The 17,857-nt window shown below is 37.6% G+C and overlaps 3 protein-coding genes across 4 annotated transcripts; 1 reads left to right on the top strand and 2 right to left on the bottom strand.

Annotated features, from left to right (window-relative positions):
* Nucleotides 1-20: 20 nt before the first annotated feature.
* LOC113733954 (kinesin-like protein KIN-13A) lies at nt 21-7,916 on the bottom strand. Of its 2 annotated transcripts, XM_027260210.2 has the most exons (15): nt 7,632-7,916; nt 7,364-7,486; nt 7,002-7,252; nt 6,139-6,360; nt 5,296-5,487; nt 4,093-4,197; nt 3,859-3,936; nt 3,399-3,480; nt 2,967-3,129; nt 2,508-2,837; nt 1,846-2,064; nt 1,069-1,732; nt 904-969; nt 529-714; nt 21-453 (listed from the first exon to the last, which is right to left on the bottom strand). In XM_027260210.2, exons 3-14 carry the CDS (start codon nt 7,197-7,199, stop codon nt 532-534), a joined length of 2,502 nt encoding a protein of 833 aa, XP_027116011.1. In that variant the 5' UTR covers nt 7,200-7,252; nt 7,364-7,486; nt 7,632-7,916; the 3' UTR covers nt 21-453; nt 529-531. The 2 variants fall into 2 exon arrangements, with proteins under 2 accessions (XP_027116011.1, XP_071937782.1); XM_072081681.1 differs by lacking the exon at nt 21-453 and having other exon boundaries at nt 524-714; nt 7,632-7,911.
* A 4,989-nt stretch (nt 7,917-12,905) lies between these two features.
* Nucleotides 12,906-14,502, top strand: LOC113733953 (universal stress protein PHOS34). The gene is made up of 4 exons (XM_027260209.2): nt 12,906-13,479; nt 13,653-13,747; nt 13,858-13,979; nt 14,051-14,502. The coding sequence occupies exons 1-4, from the start codon at nt 13,305-13,307 to the stop codon at nt 14,136-14,138; spliced, it is 480 nt and encodes a 159-aa protein (XP_027116010.1). The 5' UTR covers nt 12,906-13,304; the 3' UTR covers nt 14,139-14,502.
* Nucleotides 14,503-15,471: 969 nt separating this feature from the next.
* Nucleotides 15,472-17,525, bottom strand: LOC113733952 (translationally-controlled tumor protein homolog). Its single transcript, XM_027260208.2, has 5 exons — nt 17,368-17,525; nt 16,464-16,537; nt 16,116-16,244; nt 15,880-16,037; nt 15,472-15,728 (listed from the first exon to the last, which is right to left on the bottom strand). Exons 1-5 carry the CDS (start codon nt 17,393-17,395, stop codon nt 15,611-15,613), a joined length of 507 nt encoding a protein of 168 aa, XP_027116009.1. The 5' UTR covers nt 17,396-17,525; the 3' UTR covers nt 15,472-15,610.
* Between the last annotated feature and the right edge of the window lie 332 nt (nt 17,526-17,857).

The raw sequence follows: 17,857 nt of genomic DNA, 5'->3' as shown, positions 1-17,857 counted from the left end.
GGAAATAAAGGATTTGGAAGTGGGTAAAGAGTGAAGTATACTCCCGAAAAATGAGAAGATTATCCCTTTCAGTACAAAGCGTACGTCTCCAAATCATTTCAACAATCATCAAACAAGAAGTCCCATAAACCCACCAACGAAAGAAGACATCACTCATTTTGGAATACATTCTCTATACAACCAACACCACCTACGAATATGATTTCTTGCATCATTGTTTGAGCCAGCAATTCTGAATGTTAAGCCTCAGCTTATACAACTTGAGTTACAACAAAGCCTATAAACGTCTCAACATTGCAATGACCACGTCACTCCGTCCTCTGCAACCAGTGCACTAGGCAACTTTCGAAGATCTTGTGGTTTATCCAAGTGCATGATGCAACTGCACTGCTGATGCCATTCTTGACAATCATAAATGTCCACATTGATACATATTTGACAAGTACTTTTCAGCTGTACCAAATTGTGACATGCAAAAGTCAGTGGATATAAAGTAGATGCGGGTCATGACATTTACAAGATATTTACCCCTTAGCGATGCACCCGCTTTCTACTCAATATTTCTTGTTCCTTCAGACGATGTTGGAATCTGGCAAGACGAGCCTGTAGGCTGACCAGACTTGCTGCTTTACGTGAAAGCACAAAACTCAACTGTGTCACGTAATTATCAATTAGGCTTCCGGGTTGATCCACCTCCGCGAGTAGTTTCATTTCCTGAAATCAGGAGCACAAGTTAGGCTGATAAGCAGTGGCACTAACAAGCATCTCTCTACAAAGATCAAACCTTTCTTTCACACCCAGACATTTCAACTGGCATATGCGCTCAGTAAAGTTACTATTTTACACTATAAGAATCCACGAGGTGCAAGCATAAGTCAGAAGCAGCATGGAAAGTACACTTACTTCACGAACAATCTCCATTGTGTCTTCAATTTCCTTTCTATGGGCAGCAATGAGGGCCTCTTCTTCCTTCACAATCAAAACAGTGAAACTACCATTTCAGCATCTACTAGAAAAAACTACTCAACATGCACAAGGAGTTTGCTTAAGCACACAACAGAAACCAACCTCAAGTATCTCATTGATACTATCTTCATGAGGTTGCTCAGGCTCATATTGCTTAGACCCAACACCATTTGTGTCGGCAATATTCACATTTTGTTGTTTATAGCTAGACGACGAATCAAAATTAGCAGCATCTTTTCTTGGCCAATTTCCCAGTTTTTCGGGCCTTTCATCCCTATATGTTTTCCGACGGGGAGGAGACACTTTCTGCACTTTCTCTTCTGTATCGACTGGAATCTGAGGATACACCTTTCGACGTGGAGGAGAAACTTTCTGCACTTTCTCTTCTGTATCAGCTGCAATTTGGGAAAATGATGTCAAGTTAATTTTCTGACTTGAACCACCATGACTGTTTTTCATATCAGACCTCTCCTTGTCGGGAGCACTGGAAGTTGCTGTACTTTCCTCCAGTCCAGAAGTATAATTTGATGTAAAACTAGAAGGTTGTTTATCAACATCACTTGAAGAATTGTAAGAAGTAAATTCCTTTTGTACAACCCTTCTGTTATCCACTGCTTTAGATTCCTGATGTTGGTCCACCAAATCCTCTACATCAGCAGAGAAAGAAGAAAATGGTGCTGATGAGGATTCCTTAGTACTGGAAGGTGGTAATGAACTTGAACCCTGATCCTTTTTTGTATTTCCACTTTTGGAGAGACTTTTAACCCTGTTCATATGATGAGCTTTAGTGACATAGTAAACTGTTATGTTATAACTCAAATTTGGTCCTACCCACCACCACACAAAAAAAGGAAAAAAATCTCAAAGAGATGACGATACCTATCAGCATATCTCAATGTATTGAGTGTGTGTTCACATGAACCAGCATTAGGAGAAATGCACGATATCATAACAGTCCTTGAGTTGCCGACAAAGGAGTCACGGAGCACCTCAGTAAGTTTGCTCCCACGAAAAGGAATATGGATCTGGTCATTGTCCAAGGCACGAATACACTCCTTAAGAGCCAAAAGACTCTTGTTAATTTCTGCTCCTTCAATCCTTAAACAGAATAAAAGTAGCGTTTGAGTGCAAAAGTGGAGCTTATTTTAAGCACATAATGAGTTAACGTGATACAAACAAGAAGAATTGCTCAACTAAGTAAAACACTTTGTTTGAAGCATCAAAAAGAAGTAAGAGAGAAGAAGAGACTTTTTTTTGAGAAGAAAATACGTTATTTAGCCAGAAAGCAATTAACAAAGAAAAAATAACTAATCTCTGAAGACGAGGTACTACTTTAGGCACTCATAATCAAGGCAATAAGAAGGCATTCTCATTGGTAAGTCAAAGATAAAGCCAAATGAATGTTAAATCGGATCAAACTCAAGAGGAAATGGCTGAGATCCAACTCCCTGCCCATGCGGCAGAAGGTTTGAATGACAAGTCTTGTAAACACATTTCCCACTATTCTGCAAAAAAACAAAAGTAGTTTCAGGAATTATTACCGTGTTTGCCGGTCAGTGTCCGTTGTATCAGCACCTCTCTCGCTACCAGCAAGATCAATGAAAGAAATCTTCCCAACAACCTTCCCGCTCCTGGATTCATTTCCGTCATTGTTCCTCCTGGAGTCTTTAATCTCATTATGCTTTTTGATAGCAAGTTGTAATATTGCATGTGACCGCGACGATTCCTCATTGGCACCAGTAGAACCTGTACTTCTCGCCGCATTTCCCCTCTCAATAAATTCTTTAACAATCTGGACATCAGATACTTCAAATTCTTGTAGTCCAACAATGCAAACTTGTTGTCGTCCATCTTCTCTCATGCACAGTTTTCTGCATTTGCACAAGAAAATGAGTAACCAAAAACAAGCAAACATCACCATTATCAAGCACTTAAATGGAGAACTTCTCATGATTGTTGCATCAAGCAAGAAACCTAACAACGCCAAAGAGAGTACTAACTTCCTGTCACTGAGAAGATCAAAAAGTTTTCCGCCATATATCTCAAAGAAGCTGAGCCACAACTTAAATCTCTGATTACGATAAACTGGCTGATGCAGCAATCTAACAATGTCTTCTGCAGCTCTAAGAGGTAATGGCTGCATTGTGTATGTCTTGCCACTCCCTGAAGAAATCACAAAGGAAAAGAGAGAAGAATGTAATTTAGTAGTATCTAACACGATTAGAATGAACAGAGGCCCATGACTAGTCAATGATTCAGAGAAAGGTCCACAAAACCACTATAACTACAGGAAACTAACTATCATGCACCCTCAACAGTTGACTAAGGAGAGGTGGTGTAAGGAAATATGTGTCATTCAGACCATTTTAACATAAGAAGTTGCCGATGGACAAGATCATAACCAACAATCCAACAAAAGAGACAGAAAGTACCTGTCTGGCCATATGCAAAACATGTGGCTTTTGTCCGCTGGAAGATGGTAGGAATAATTGGTTCTACAGTGACTCGATATACCTGATCCAATTGACAGAAAGAAGGCTTAAAACCTTCAAGGGTCAAAGAAACAAAAGTGGACATATTACAGAAGATGCAAAAATGAAAACAGTTACTTCCCAGCCTACAAATGCAGAATACATACTAGTGACACGCAGATGACCCCCAAGGAAGACTCACACAATTAGAGAGAGAGAGAATCACCTAAGTACAGCAGCACAGAGGCACGATAAAAGACTTTTTTTTTTCTTTTATGAACCAAATTCACAATTACTACAACCCCCCCCCCCCTCCAACCCAAAAAAAAGAGGGAGAGAGAGAGGAACTCTCTTCACAGAAATTTCAGAGCAATGCAGTATTCAAGGCTAATTTGTGCTACCCAAACATCAAGGGTGTTACCTCGTCATTTGTCACATGCTCATCCAGAACAGCATCAAAACAAAACTCATGCTTCTCAACGTAGGCAGTCAAGTCAACCTTCAAAATAAAATTATGGATAGTGTCATAACTAATGCGGCTAGAAAGCAAAATGAAAGAAACATGATTTTTATATTCAGCTTTCATCATCCTAAATTTCCTATGACATGGTAAAAAATTATGAAGCCATCATTTTTAAATGGTTGAGATATATACCTTTAACTTCGGTTCATGAACAGTCAAATAAGCATCCTCATGTACAGTTACAATGTCATCTTCTTTACGAGCAATTTCCTTCTTGTTCAAAGGTCTTTTACGCACCTAAGACAAACATGAAAATATAAGATGAAATGTCCTGTCACAAGAACAGCAAAGAGTGGCAAAATAGATCAGTATACATAAAAACAGCAATAAAACTCAATCTCTGCTGCAAATTGTTATTGTACAAGAATTTTATGTTATCTTATTTCATAAGAAATACTACCAAAGATTAGGCATCATAAACAATGTACTTATGGTAGATGAAAAGTATTTATTAGAAAAAATATAAGAGAGGGGGTTGTAGCTCCATAAACTTCCAACCTTTTGTTTGAATGTACTTCAAATTGGGAATTCCATGGGAATAACAGGATCTTTAGTGTCCACAAAAAAAAATGGAGGGTTCTATGGATGCTTCAGTTAAAAATTCGGGAAGAAAGAGAAGTTTTATGGTATGGTATCGAGATTGTTGGATATCTTCATCAGAAGATGAGGTAAAATAGATCAACAAATACTAAATCAAAACTTTCAAACAATTGAAATGACAATAAACTTTTCAATGTGACATCCAGTCCAACTTACGTAGACAACACTCTTAGGATTGTAACAAATGGATGTGTGTCCTTTTTTCTGATTAAACACATGAGCAGCAATTGCATATGACAGAAGCGTAAAAGGAAGTATATGTCACTGCAACCCACATTTGAAGATATTACTTCCAATCTCTTAGCAGATGGGAACATAGAAAGTTTGCATTAGCAACATCCCAAGAAGAAATAGTAATTAAACTTTCTGATGGAAAAAGCATTAAAAGATACATGTGTACATATAGAAGAACTGCAGCAAATGCAACATTGTCATGCTTAAACTGAGGCCACATAGAAAATGGTTGGTAGAAGAAAAATAGAACAAAAGCAACAACTCTTGCAACAATACGAAGGCTTACACAGCTCCTAGCAGGTCTTGAATTTACAGACCAAACCAAAAACAAAATGACAGCTCACACTCTTGTTCACACATAAATGCCATGTCCCATCAACAAACCAGTAGCCCAAATATATACTCTGTACCCCACCAATTACACAAAGAAACCCAAACACAAATCCACGCATAGACACAGAGGGATGTTGGGGAGAGTGTTTTGCAACAAGAACAACGCACCACAACTTTAATCTTAGCCACATTGTTTTCTCTTGTGTTTATATCTTTTTCACTTGCAAGAAATCCAGATGGAACATCTGCATCAGTTTGTCCTTTTTGAAGCTGACTGGGTATCACCTCAAAATCACTGTCAAATGCTTTACTCACAGCTGGCATGAAAGGTGACGGCTCAAATGGTTCCGAAATGACATGCTGAAAGAGGAAATCAAAGATACCAACCATAAGTATGTATTAGCCGTCAGCAAATAGATATGAACAACCAACTACACACCCAAATTCTGCAGTATAATGTCATCACAGCAACGTCAGAATTCATAACCATGCCAGATGATTATAAATGACTACATTTACAATTTAGTAAATCTACACATAAAATTTAACTGCCTTTAGATAGCCAAATTTAACTGTCTTTAGATAGCCACTAAATTAAACAAGGAAGCTAATACTCAAAAGCCAAAATCATGTGAAAGCGTATCTCATAATTTTTCTTTCACAAAAGAATTTCATAAACATATCTGACATGTTGTAATTCCTCATTTGAATGTAATTCTAATATATGTCATCATGTGCCATAGTGTAGAAACCTGATCAACAAATAAGAATCTCCATTGAAATAACTTGCACTGAGGAAAAAACAAGATGTCTAAAACTGAGAGTAAATGCTAAAGATCCCTTATCAAATAAATGCCCAACATCCCAAATCATATAAAGGGAACTAACAATTTAAAATAACCAAAATGGCACATTATCATTCCAAACCCTTTGACAAGTGAATGTACAGCAGGAAGCACCCAATTGTATCAAATTCGAAACTCAGGAATACCAGATAAATAAGAATCAAACCTCAGATAAGAGCTCTGTATCATCCATAGAGTGTAGGTCCAAAAGGCCAGCACCAAAATCCCCTCTAAATTCAGGAGAATAAAAGCCATCTGATGCTGCAAACCCACTCAAACTTTGGGAGGTAGGAGTGTACGGCTCAGAACCAGGTTCACCGTTAAAATTCAGGTTTCTCATTAGTTTAAATAGCCTTTGTTTCTCTTCTGCAGATTGTGCTCCATAGCCCTTTTAAACAATATCAAGTTTCTACAGTTATTCATGAACTAATATAATATAGCTAAACTGATAGGATAAATACATGCAAATATAAGATTTGGCACTTGATATTTCTTTTTTTGATAATTAGATTTCTTCCATATCAAATGCAAAATGCAAAAGTATATGATTTTTCATTTCTATGAAATGTCCTTAAATAAAGCCAATTACACAAAGCAATTTCCGAAAGAAACTGTACGAGTTACCATTTATCAAACGAGGATAACGAAAACCCAGGAACCATCAAAAGATATCAAGCGACCTATCTCCCTCCCTCTCCCTTCCCCTCCCCCTCCCCCCAAAAAAAAGGGGGAAAAAATCATGAAAACACAATAAGATATTCTGAAGCAAAATCTGGCGAGTCCTCATATCAAATATCATTTAACTTCAAAGATCGAAGGTGAAAGCATAAATAACAGACTCTCAATCTAAGTAGAAGTTTCAGGTATGAAAACCTCAATGCCCAGATAATACCAATCGAAGCACCTGATTCTAAAAAGAATTAGTCAGTGCACTTTCTTTTGGTTCGATACAAAAGTTCAATCTTTTTAGACATTTCCTTGAAATTTAGAAAGCTGAGAATTGAAGAGACATTATAGGTAGAAAAGCACCTGCATGAGAAGGTTAGGAAGGAGCCGATGATCAATACCAGTAGAGGCCAATGGAGAGGCCAGATGCTGCAACCCGGCAGACTGAAGCCACCGCGCCATAACGGCGTCTCCAGCATCACCGCTGGCGGGGCCCCCATTGCCGGGGTGATCATACAGAGCAGTGGCGGCAGCGTTGCTCTGCTGCATCTGGCCACCCATGTGGCGCTGTGATCGCCGCTGAGGAGCCAATTTTCAAGATCTAATTCCCAAAGCTTTCCCACCAAAAAAAAAAAAAGGTAATACAAGTCACCGCTAAATTCCTAAAAACACTTAAAAATCTGCCAAAACCGAAGAAAATTTTTAAAATGCTAAATTTTACTTACAGTGAGGTGAAAAGTCCGAATCAAAGCGGCACATTAACGAATTGAAACGCCCAAAATCCAATTCAAAATCAGAAATTTCGCCGGTGATCACAGAAATGAGATTAATCGGAGTTAAAATCCGCCCTAGAAATGATCAATTCCACAATGCATGTTAGGTAGCAGAAATTAAAATAAAAAACCTTATCTTGAATCTCGATATCTAAGCATAAATTTCGCAACAGATGACGCAAAAAAAAAAGGGAGCGAAAGCGGGGGACAGGGAGATCACCGGATGCCGGAGAAGAGTGAGAATTGTGCGATCTGGGGGAATGAATCAGGCTAACTGGGGGAATAGATCTGGGAGAAATGAGCAAAAAACCCTAACTTGATGGTGTAAAGAAAATATAGAGAATTTGAAGTGTATGAAATTGAGTGGGTGTTGTGCGTGTTTTTGGGATTGCTTTGGAGGGATGAGAAACAGAGAGAAACTGAGGTTAGTATTTTATCACAAGCCGGAGACACAAGCAAGTTCTGATGGAGAAATTATATCTGTATAATCTATAATCTATATTCTAATCCCATATATCTCGTTTGTTGGAGGTATTTATTGGAAGGTGATTTTTTTTTTTTTAAAAAAAAAAAAAAAGGGAAAACTGAAACGGCTATATTTGAGTATGTGAAATGACATCTTTAGTCTTTACCCTGCTTGCTTATTTTCTCCATAAAGCTAAAAATTACCATTTGCAAGATTTTATAAAATGGGTGCAAACTAAAACAAAATGAAAGCTCCGGAAAGGGTTAGATTTAAAGAGCAGAGAGGAACTCAGAGAAATTCTGAGTCCAATAAATTGAATTTCTGAGACATTAATCTCAACCACTATGCATGCCTTCAAGTGATGTATTTTTCAAAATGGCCTCCCCAGTTTTGAATAGCTTCTGGGATGCTGCCTTGATTGGAAGCTTGTGCTATAAAGAAAAACTATAATCAAAGTCATGGAGAAAAATTGGACATTCCATTCTCAGCACTTTCCTGATTACAAGCTGGTAATAAGATAGGAAAATGAAGGCATCAGTAGCCCCCCTTTTAAAGACATCAAACCCTTTTAATGTGCCAAGAAAAGTTTCCACCTTTTAATATACCCATCTTATACTACAGTTCTATTATGTGAACACCAAGTTAAACTAAACCCCTTTTTTTTTGTCTTTTGGGTAGGTTAAACTAAGCTAGTGAAATAGAGAGAGTATTTTAGTGCCCTTGTGGCATTATTGTTCTCAGAAACAGATCTGAGTAATTTTCCTGCATCTCTGACCAAACCAGCTGTGGCATGGGCATGGGGCACAGTGTACAATACGCATAGTTCTATAACTCTCGGAGTTGGAGGCAGCAGACAATTTACCCTTAGCTAGCTCAAACTTGCATGCAGTCTGATTCTCTTGTCGTCACTGCAGCAGCCAGGGATGATTGACCTGACTTGTCCCATTATTTATTTTCAAGGCAAAAAAAAAAAAAAAAAACTAGGCAGAGTGATGACATTTTTTTGTCCACTTTTAGTTTTATCAAACATATCAACTCCCACTTTTATCGCTTTCTTGATTCCACCAGTACCTACTGTAAATACTCAAAATTTGATATTCTCCTGTTCTTTCTTTTTTTTTTTTTTCTTTGGAACCTTATTAGCATGTTATAGTATGTGGCTGACTGATATTTTCAGGTTTTAGTTGAAAAAATGCTCAAATATCTATTTGATTCGGATGCCACCATAAAAATATCATCATTTCTTGATTTTGAGAAACCCCCCCCCCCCCTCCGGTCTCTCTTTATAGTTCTTATCTGACAAAAAATTATATATACATAAACACTAATGAATGCCATGGATATTGATGGTCCAAATAAACAAAGATGCTAGAAGACAATAAATAACTTCTTGCCAAGACCACAAAATAACCCTATACTATGTTAAAATCAGAAAGCAAAAAGAGGTGGTTTACTTTTCATTTCTGCTGTTTAGATAAATCGAATATGCAAATTCATCTTCTTCTTATCAACAATGCGTCAATGCCCCACCCCACAAAATAGAACAAACAAGAACCTCGATGTGTGAACTCCACTCAAAGAGCTGGTAAATAAATTGGGCAAATTAAATAAGGAAAACAGTTATAAATGCGAAATTCTGCCATTGAGTTCCACCCAAGACTCGTAACTAAAGAACCTAATGGGATCTTTATCTTTTTCTTGAACCTATTTATGTTTTATCAGACAACTCATGCTCTTAAGCTTGCCAGCCTGCTCAATATGTAAACCTATACATTATGCACGGCTCAGAAGTTGGAACTTAGAACCCATTTCGCTTTTTCTTTTTTCTTTTTTGGGTTTTGTAGGAGGTTGTTTTTGTGGTTGGGGGGGGGGGGGGGTTTGGTGGCATGGTTGGGTGGAACTCTCTTATCTATAACAATTCTTGATGTTTAATTACTTGAATAGTATACACGTGAGGCGGTCTCTGGATTTTAGTGTAAAAGCAACTGAAGCACTGATCTCTTGGCAATGCAATGTCTGATCCCAAGAACCTTCGTCATCTTAATTCGCTTCCTTATCCAAGAACCTTGCAGATGTACTACAATGGAATGGAGTGGACCCTTTACAATGAATCACGATTAGAAAAAAAAAAGGGCTGATTCAACAAGGCAAAAGTTAGTAAATTTGATTGTAGTAATAGTCAACAGAATCGTGTCCAAGTTCTTGTTTTCGGGAGACAATTGGTATATAATTACAAGGAAGAAAATCTGAACAACTCTGTACTCATTCTGAGGTTGTAATATGATATGGACTAGGAGTTTCCTTTATTTAAATGTTTTAGGTGGAAATGGACGCTAGGGGTTTGCAAGATGCTTTTGACTGCCGGCCTCTCAGATAGACTATATTCTATATTTAGGAAGATCCTTAATCAGTTTCTTGCTATCTTTTATTCTTTTGTTTTTCTTTTTTCTTTTCTTCTCTATACATAGTGATAGTGTGTGCATTCATGGCAAAGGAGTAGTACATACTAGTATAAATTAATGGTCAATTTAATTCCAAGTTGATTGAAGTTAATTAATGCGAACCACCCGAATAGTGGCAGCCCTCCGTCCTAATCCAATGAGTTGGTTGGCAGGACAGGAGGTGCTACATTTCCATCACATGCAACTATTATGAGAAGTTTGGCAGAAATGCAATTTGCAGCTAGTCTGATGCCTATGTTGCTGTTCAAATAATTTTTGCCTTTTCTTTTCGAAAATTCTGAATTGAAAATCTTGATAATCTTGATCATAGCTATTTCCACACACAAATCAAGCTGTACTAAATATGAAAGTACGAGCACCCACGAGGACTGATAAGTCCGTCTTTACGGTAAGATCCCGTGTTCGACCTTCGCTGTGGTAAAATTGCTAACATCCTTGGATAGGGCTCTGTTGGGTTTAAGGGGATTAGTCTGGCAAAAAAAAAAAAAAAAAGGCTGGAACACCCCCTAAGTGGAAAAAAATATATGAAAGTATGAGGGATTCCTCAATATGCTCTATTCTTCCATTATCTTTAATACATGTCCAAAGTCTTTTCACTAAATGTTATAGCATCTTGTAAACTTATCGTGTCAACGTTAACGGTTTATGTGTTGTACTTAACTAATCTAATCTACATTGCGCAAGGTTTAGTACATGAGTTTTACATGGATCAAAGTTAACTGAGAATTTTCTGTTCTTTTTAAATCAACCTAGCCACTTCAATTAGACAAAAAGAAAAGAAGTCTTCTTGGACGAGTTTGATTAGGTGGGCAACAAAGAAGAAGAATGATGCATACTTGCGTATTTCAAACGTGGAGCCTTAAGCACTTTTGAATCCAAGTATACAAAGATGTGCATATAAATTACCTAACTTATCATGGCTTGCCGTACACTTCTTTTGCAAAAAAAAAAAAAAAAAAAAAAAAAGCCTTGCTTTTACTTAAAGTATGTGGGGTGGGGTTGATGAGATTCAACGATTAAGAGTGCAATTTGAATGAAAGTTGGTTTCATCCATCCACTGAGACTCTTTAGCTGGTAATTAGCTCCCACCACCCTGTGCGCTATAAGCTATGATGCACCAACTTCCCAAAGATTAGCAATGATGCAGTGCTGGTATATATTATTAACACTAATGGCCTTATTTGCAGTTATTAATTAGCTTATTCATAAGATCAAAACTTGGGTTATAATAATATATGATGGATCTCACAAGGTGAGCATCTGTTATTAGGCTCTGCATGTGGCGTAATCTGAAATTAGGATATCATAGTCCAAGTTGACAAAGCAATCATGATGGCGTTGAATAATTAATCAATGAATACCGGTGGATACAGATGAAATACATGAGAATAGAACCCAATTTTCTTGGAAATATCTGATTATATCTAATGGAAATGGAAACATCTAATGATATCAAATGGTAATTACAATTAAGCCAGCAGAAGAGAGGATTTCTACTTACAGATGGTTTGTAACTTGATTGCGGAAACTAAGAAGGGACTGATTGAAGAAAATAATAAATTTTGTCCGACAAAGTAACAAGAAATTTGTTGTGTATGGATTGCATTTTCCATGATTTTTCATGGAAAAATTACCGTAACGATTTGATGTATGCGAGGGAAAAAGGTAATAGAGAAATATGATTACGAAAAATAACGTAATTTTTCGACAGAAAACTGCAATCCAAACAATTTGTCCGAGTATATTTGAATGGAATATGCATACTCCGTCCGAATTTGAAGTCACGGTCGTTGAAACTGTTAAAACTACCCTTTTAGATTCAAGATCGTCGTCGGTCGCGGCCATGGCAGCGAAATTCTTTGGTCACGTAGGATGATTTTCTGCAAATTAATAAATAAGAGTGAATTTTTGCTTTTGACAAAATAAGTTGGAGGCCAAGTAAGATATACAAAGACAAGGGTGAACATAAATAGGTTGGGGGGTTGATTACACAACCCAACACGTAACGAATATAAAGGCCCTCTCTGGTCTTCTCTCCAATTTTGTGTGAGAAGATATACGTATATTATATATACTAGTAAGGCCTGGCTGTGTCTACCCACTCTAAAGTGTTTAAAGGTAACAAAATTTGAAAGATTGTTTATGAGTTAAGTGTCATGCGTAAATATATTATAAAGAGCATCTTAATGCATTGCTGGTTAATAAAAGGAAAAAATTTGTTGTAATAAAAAGCAAGTATTAACGCATAAATAAAATAGATAGGAAAAGTGTATATTATGTTTGATGACAATTCCAATCGATTTATACAGGTTTAACAATTTGAAAAAATCCATTCAATTTGACGATTTGTAACAAATGCAACTTAATTTTAATATAGCAAACAATTCTCCAAGGCCTTGCAGCAAATATAGCAAGTAGTATATTACATTTCATTAAAGATGCTCTGTTATGTGAAGACAGAGGTAAAAAAGAGAAAATCCAGAAACGAAACAGGGAACATTTCACTAAAGAAAAAAAAAAAAAAAAAGAGTTCAATAAATTGAAACATCAGAATTTGTAGGAACTGAATGCAACATCTTTCTTTTCATTGATGCTTAAAAAAAAGATGGTTAAAACGGAAAAACAAACCCAAAGAGCTAGTTGACCAGGAACTTGAAGGACAACAGTACAACAAACTTTGCCTGGTTTATCTGCCGTGCATTGGACAGAGACCAAGTCTTCAGGAGAAAAAATTGGTTTCCTTAAGAACTCCGTCACTCGTCGCGAAATTCCGACATTCAATCCGAATTCAACGGATTGGGAAAGGACATCGTCGTTGCAAATCTAACAGCCTGCGGATCCCAGAATGCCTATATAAATGATCAAATGGGATGCGATCAGGTCATTCATAAATCATACTCAGCACTTTTTCCATTCAACGAGAAGACTGATTGAAGTCATCAAATTAATCAACAAATAAACAACAATGGCGGGTGGGAAACAAGTGATGCTTCTTGCAATTGATGATAGTGAGCATAGCTTTTATGCTCTTAAGTGGACCCTTGAGCATTTCTTTACTCCTACATCGAATGCCCTGTTCAAGCTCGTTATTGTCCATGCCAAATATCCTCCTACGTCTGTCATTGGACTTGCAGGACCTGGTAAATGAATATTACCTCTTTTCTTTTCATAAAATTTCAGAGATAAAAGGAAGCTTGTCAATTGTGTAACCCTTTCATCTGACAGATTTTCATTTTCATGCATACAATCGAATAAACTTTTAGGCATTAAGGCATGCTCTTGTTTGCATTAACAAGATTTTGTTTGCTTGTAGGATCCACGGACGTGCTACCACTTGTGGAAGCCGACCTGAAGAGGACAGCTGAAAGGCTTATCGAGCAAGCTAAGGAGCTCTGCAAGGAAAAAGGAGTGAGGAAGCTGAAAATTTTGAGCATCATTTTTGTATAGTGCAAAGTTTCTGTAGTTTGATAAGAGCCTGATGCATGATTACGATAAGCCAATCATAATTTTCTATGCAGGTGGAAGATGCAGAATTTGAAGTGATCGAAGGGGATGCCAGGATGGTCATGTGTGATGCCGTTGACAAACATCATGCATCTCTCTTGGTTCTCGGTAGCCATGGATATGGGGCTTTGAAAAGGTGAACCTATTTTCAAGTCTTTAAAAGATGGTACCAATGAATCCCTGAACTCAACCTTGTTAATTCTGCAGGGTTGTTCTGGGCAGCGTCAGCGATCACTGCTCCCACCATGCTCACTGCTCTGTGATGATCGTGAAGCAGCCTAAAGTACACCACTAAAGCCCAGGCCCTCCTTTTCGATCAATCAGATGGCAAAGAGGTTTCAGTTTTCCAGATCAAGTTTTTGACTGACTCCCTAAATGACCATCAAAGAATACAAGGATACAGTAATCTTCTATTCGCTGATCTTCTTCAATGCTGCAAGTTTAGTGTTTAAGCAATTGGTCAATCCAGTCATCAGTAGTGAGCTCATGCCAGAATAAGAGTATTTCCTTCTTTTTTTTATTTTTATTTTTTGTTGGAAGAAGCATTTGTTTTCTTCTTTTAATAGCTGACAGGGTTAATTATATATGATATTGTAAAACTAAAAACCTACTATGGGATTAACCCATTGGTCTTTAACTTTGATTTGATTCATCCTTCAGACTGGGATTAAGATTTTATGACTAATAGTCTCAGGATGTTTTAACCCTTTTGGTAGCCAGTGATCAGGTGTTTGATCTTACAAGTATGCAGACACATTATAGTCCTATGCGACACACTCGATCACTGTTCCAAGATATACAGTTTTTTTTTCTTCCTTCTTACACTTACCATAATTTCTGAGAATTTGAATAAAGCTTAATCCATAAACATGAAAATTAACTAAAATGAGGCAGAAAGAGCTTTACAGAGACACGCTAATTGTAATGGATAGCCTTCCATCTTTCCTACGAGGTTAAACTCACCACCCAAGGAAGAAGCCTAAAGTACACCACCCAAGGAAGAAGCCTAACATACACCACCAGGGACCCTCCCTCTCGAGACTTGATCAATCATATGACAAAGCGGTTTCGAGTTTTCCGGGTCACGCTTTTGGCTGCCTGCCCAGATGACCATCAGCGCATCACTTAACATAGGATGCAGCAGTCTCATTTGCTGTTCTTCATCGACATAGTAGCGAGCTCAAGCCCTCATACAAGTACCTTGCTTTTTCTTCGTAAAATTACCTGCCCATCCTAGGATTAACCCAATGGTCTTGTGACTTGTATTCAATGCATCCCATAGACTGGATCTCAGATTTTGGGACTAATAGTCACAGTGCTGCATTATACCGGTTATCAGGTGTTTGATCTTTACAATGTGTAGCCGACATATTTGCCAAATAAAAATAGATGTATATCTACAAGTATGCAGATACACTCGACCGATGCTCGAGATATATAATCTTTGAGATTTTTCTGAACTTACCATAAATCCTGAGCAATCAACTCAATCCCTGAGTAATATTATAATTTCTAAACACGCCAATTAGCTAAAAGGGAGGCAGAAAAAGCTTTACAAAGACACGCTAATGGGCGCGGGTAACATTACCAAGAATAATTAGAGAATTTTGTAAATTATAAGATACCTCTGATCCAGGAAAAACAATCATTAATAGTCAAGGAAACTCGATAAGTTGCAAAGTACACAGATCAAAAATGCAATAACAACTACTAAAACTACAGCAAGCACCAGTCCCTCTCAAAGCCCAAAGACAACATTATTTTTATCTAGCACTTGACCTCCTTCAGGCCAACGCCAAAATACAAGAAAGTCGGATCGGTGGCACCATCCTTGTAGTAAGCAAACACCAAGGTACTGTCATCGGCCATGCTCTCCCCCACAAAACTGTCAACATGAGTGAACCTTGACCATTTAGTATAAAAACTCTAATTTGCAGTGTGCTCAAACAATCAAATACTTCCAAAGAATTACAGGCAGAAAAATAAGAAAAAGAAAGGAAAGTGAACGAGGGGGCATTAAAGGAGGTTGCACTCACAATTGGAGGTCACTGAGCTTTGAGAGCAAGTACTTGGTTGCGCCCTCAATATTCTTCTTAAAATGCTCTTGCTTCTCTGCATCTATCTTTGGCGTCAACAACTTGATATACTTCTTTATGTATGCAACAAATTGCTTCTTGTCAAAAGGAGGTTGCTCCTGCAAGGTAATAAATTAGCTTCATATTCCCTAAATGCAATAGTCAACCTCATCCAAATAGTAAAATCAGACAAAAACCTGGAGCCTAAATGTGTCAACTATGTCCACCACCTTCACAGCCTGGTCATCAACACCCTCGTCCTCTCCACAACCTTCAGCAGAAGGGTTTGCACCAATGTCTACTTCAACAGCTCCTTGGACAACCCACTGGAATTTACAAATTTGCAGTAAATCAGACTTTACAAAACTCTTAATCATTTATACTCTTATGTAAGGTAAAAAGATGCTGGAATAAGAAACTCATTGGTTGCCAACATACCAACAATAGACAAGTCATAATGCTTGCACAAGTAATGATCATCATAATAGAAATTCAGATCTTTTCCAAAATTAAGCAAGTTAAACAGAAAAGAGAACAATTTTCACCTTTCCCTCAACTTCCCAGAGGATCCCGTTCTCAATTTCCTTGTATGGAAATGAGTCCGAGAGAAGCTCATCACCTACACAATCATAGAAGTGAATCAAGAAGAGAGTTAAACACAAGATTCACCAAAACAAATCAAAACATACTCTTAAAAGCCGGTGTAAGAGAAAGTAGCAGGGGACATTAATCAGCAATAGCTAATAGTACAAAATCGGATTAATTAAAATGAGCACAATCCTTCTTTTAAATCTCTTTTTATATCCAAGAGAAAGTTTAGTCCCACTCTATCAATTCAATAACAAAAGAAATTTCACACAGACTTCCGATCCAAGTTACAAAGCAGAATCAGCCTTTCTCCAACCCATTCCAAAATGTTCATAGGCAGAAAGACCAACTGGTGTTTTGGGAGGGGGATGTCAAAAACCGGGTAGATATCCACTCTCAATAGTAACAACACGTGTATATCCACCTAAAAACTGCGACAACCAAACAATTCCGCTGACCTTTTGCACCAAAAGATAAGTTCTGTAATCAACCAATTCCCGAGCGCATGCGAAAAAGACTTAATCTTTAACACGGAAATTTAAAAAAGACTTAATTTTTAATAGGAATCAAATCACAAACAATCAGTAAGAGCAAAAACAAAGAAAAATTAAACCATTGGTAACAATTCAGAATCCAATTAACCATCAAACCCCTCAAAAACTAAAGGCCACCTCAGAGCAAACTACAGATTCAATCTAACACAGATCTAGAAATTAACCTTGCAAAAACCCTATCGAAAACCCGTTATACATAACTAAAAATCAAGCCCAGAAAGCAAAAGCAACTCAATCAGATCACACATCTATAGAACTACAAATTCATTCGTAAAACCAGAAAAACAAAAGTCAAAATTGTGTGTACCGGTGAGTAAATCCTGATAGACCAACATGATGATGATGAGGACAAGCCTAGCTCTCGTATCGCTCCAGACAAAAGGGTACTGCTACAAGGGAGAGAGATTGAGCGAGAGAGGGACCTCTGAAGCTTGGGCAGCCACAATATATAGGGCGAGGGTTCTGGGGGAAGAAGAAGAACATCAATTTACGAAAATAGGATAATCTTTTCGTTTATTGACAATTTCATCCTTCTCTGTCTCAGATGAATCGGGAGTTCCAGATTTGGATTAATTCGCGGGCTCAATGACAGGACGGACTTTTTAATTTTGGGTTGGGCTCTATACTCTGTAGCAATGGAATTGTCCTGGGTAAGAAACTTGGGCCTATCAAAATTGAGGTCTGCTCTTTTGAGCAGAAAAGTTCAGCCTAACTTTTGCAGTCTGTACTAAAATCTATCACCGATGAAATTGTTCTGTCAGAAAATTTTAATTTCTGGCTACTATTCCTAAGTAAAA

This window comes from Coffea arabica, chromosome 3c, assembly GCF_036785885.1.
Source record: "Coffea arabica cultivar ET-39 chromosome 3c, Coffea Arabica ET-39 HiFi, whole genome shotgun sequence".
Lineage (NCBI taxonomy): Eukaryota > Viridiplantae > Streptophyta > Magnoliopsida > Gentianales > Rubiaceae > Coffea > Coffea arabica.
The sequence above is the reverse complement of the archived record's forward strand: the minus strand, read 5'-3'. Positions and strand labels throughout refer to the sequence as shown.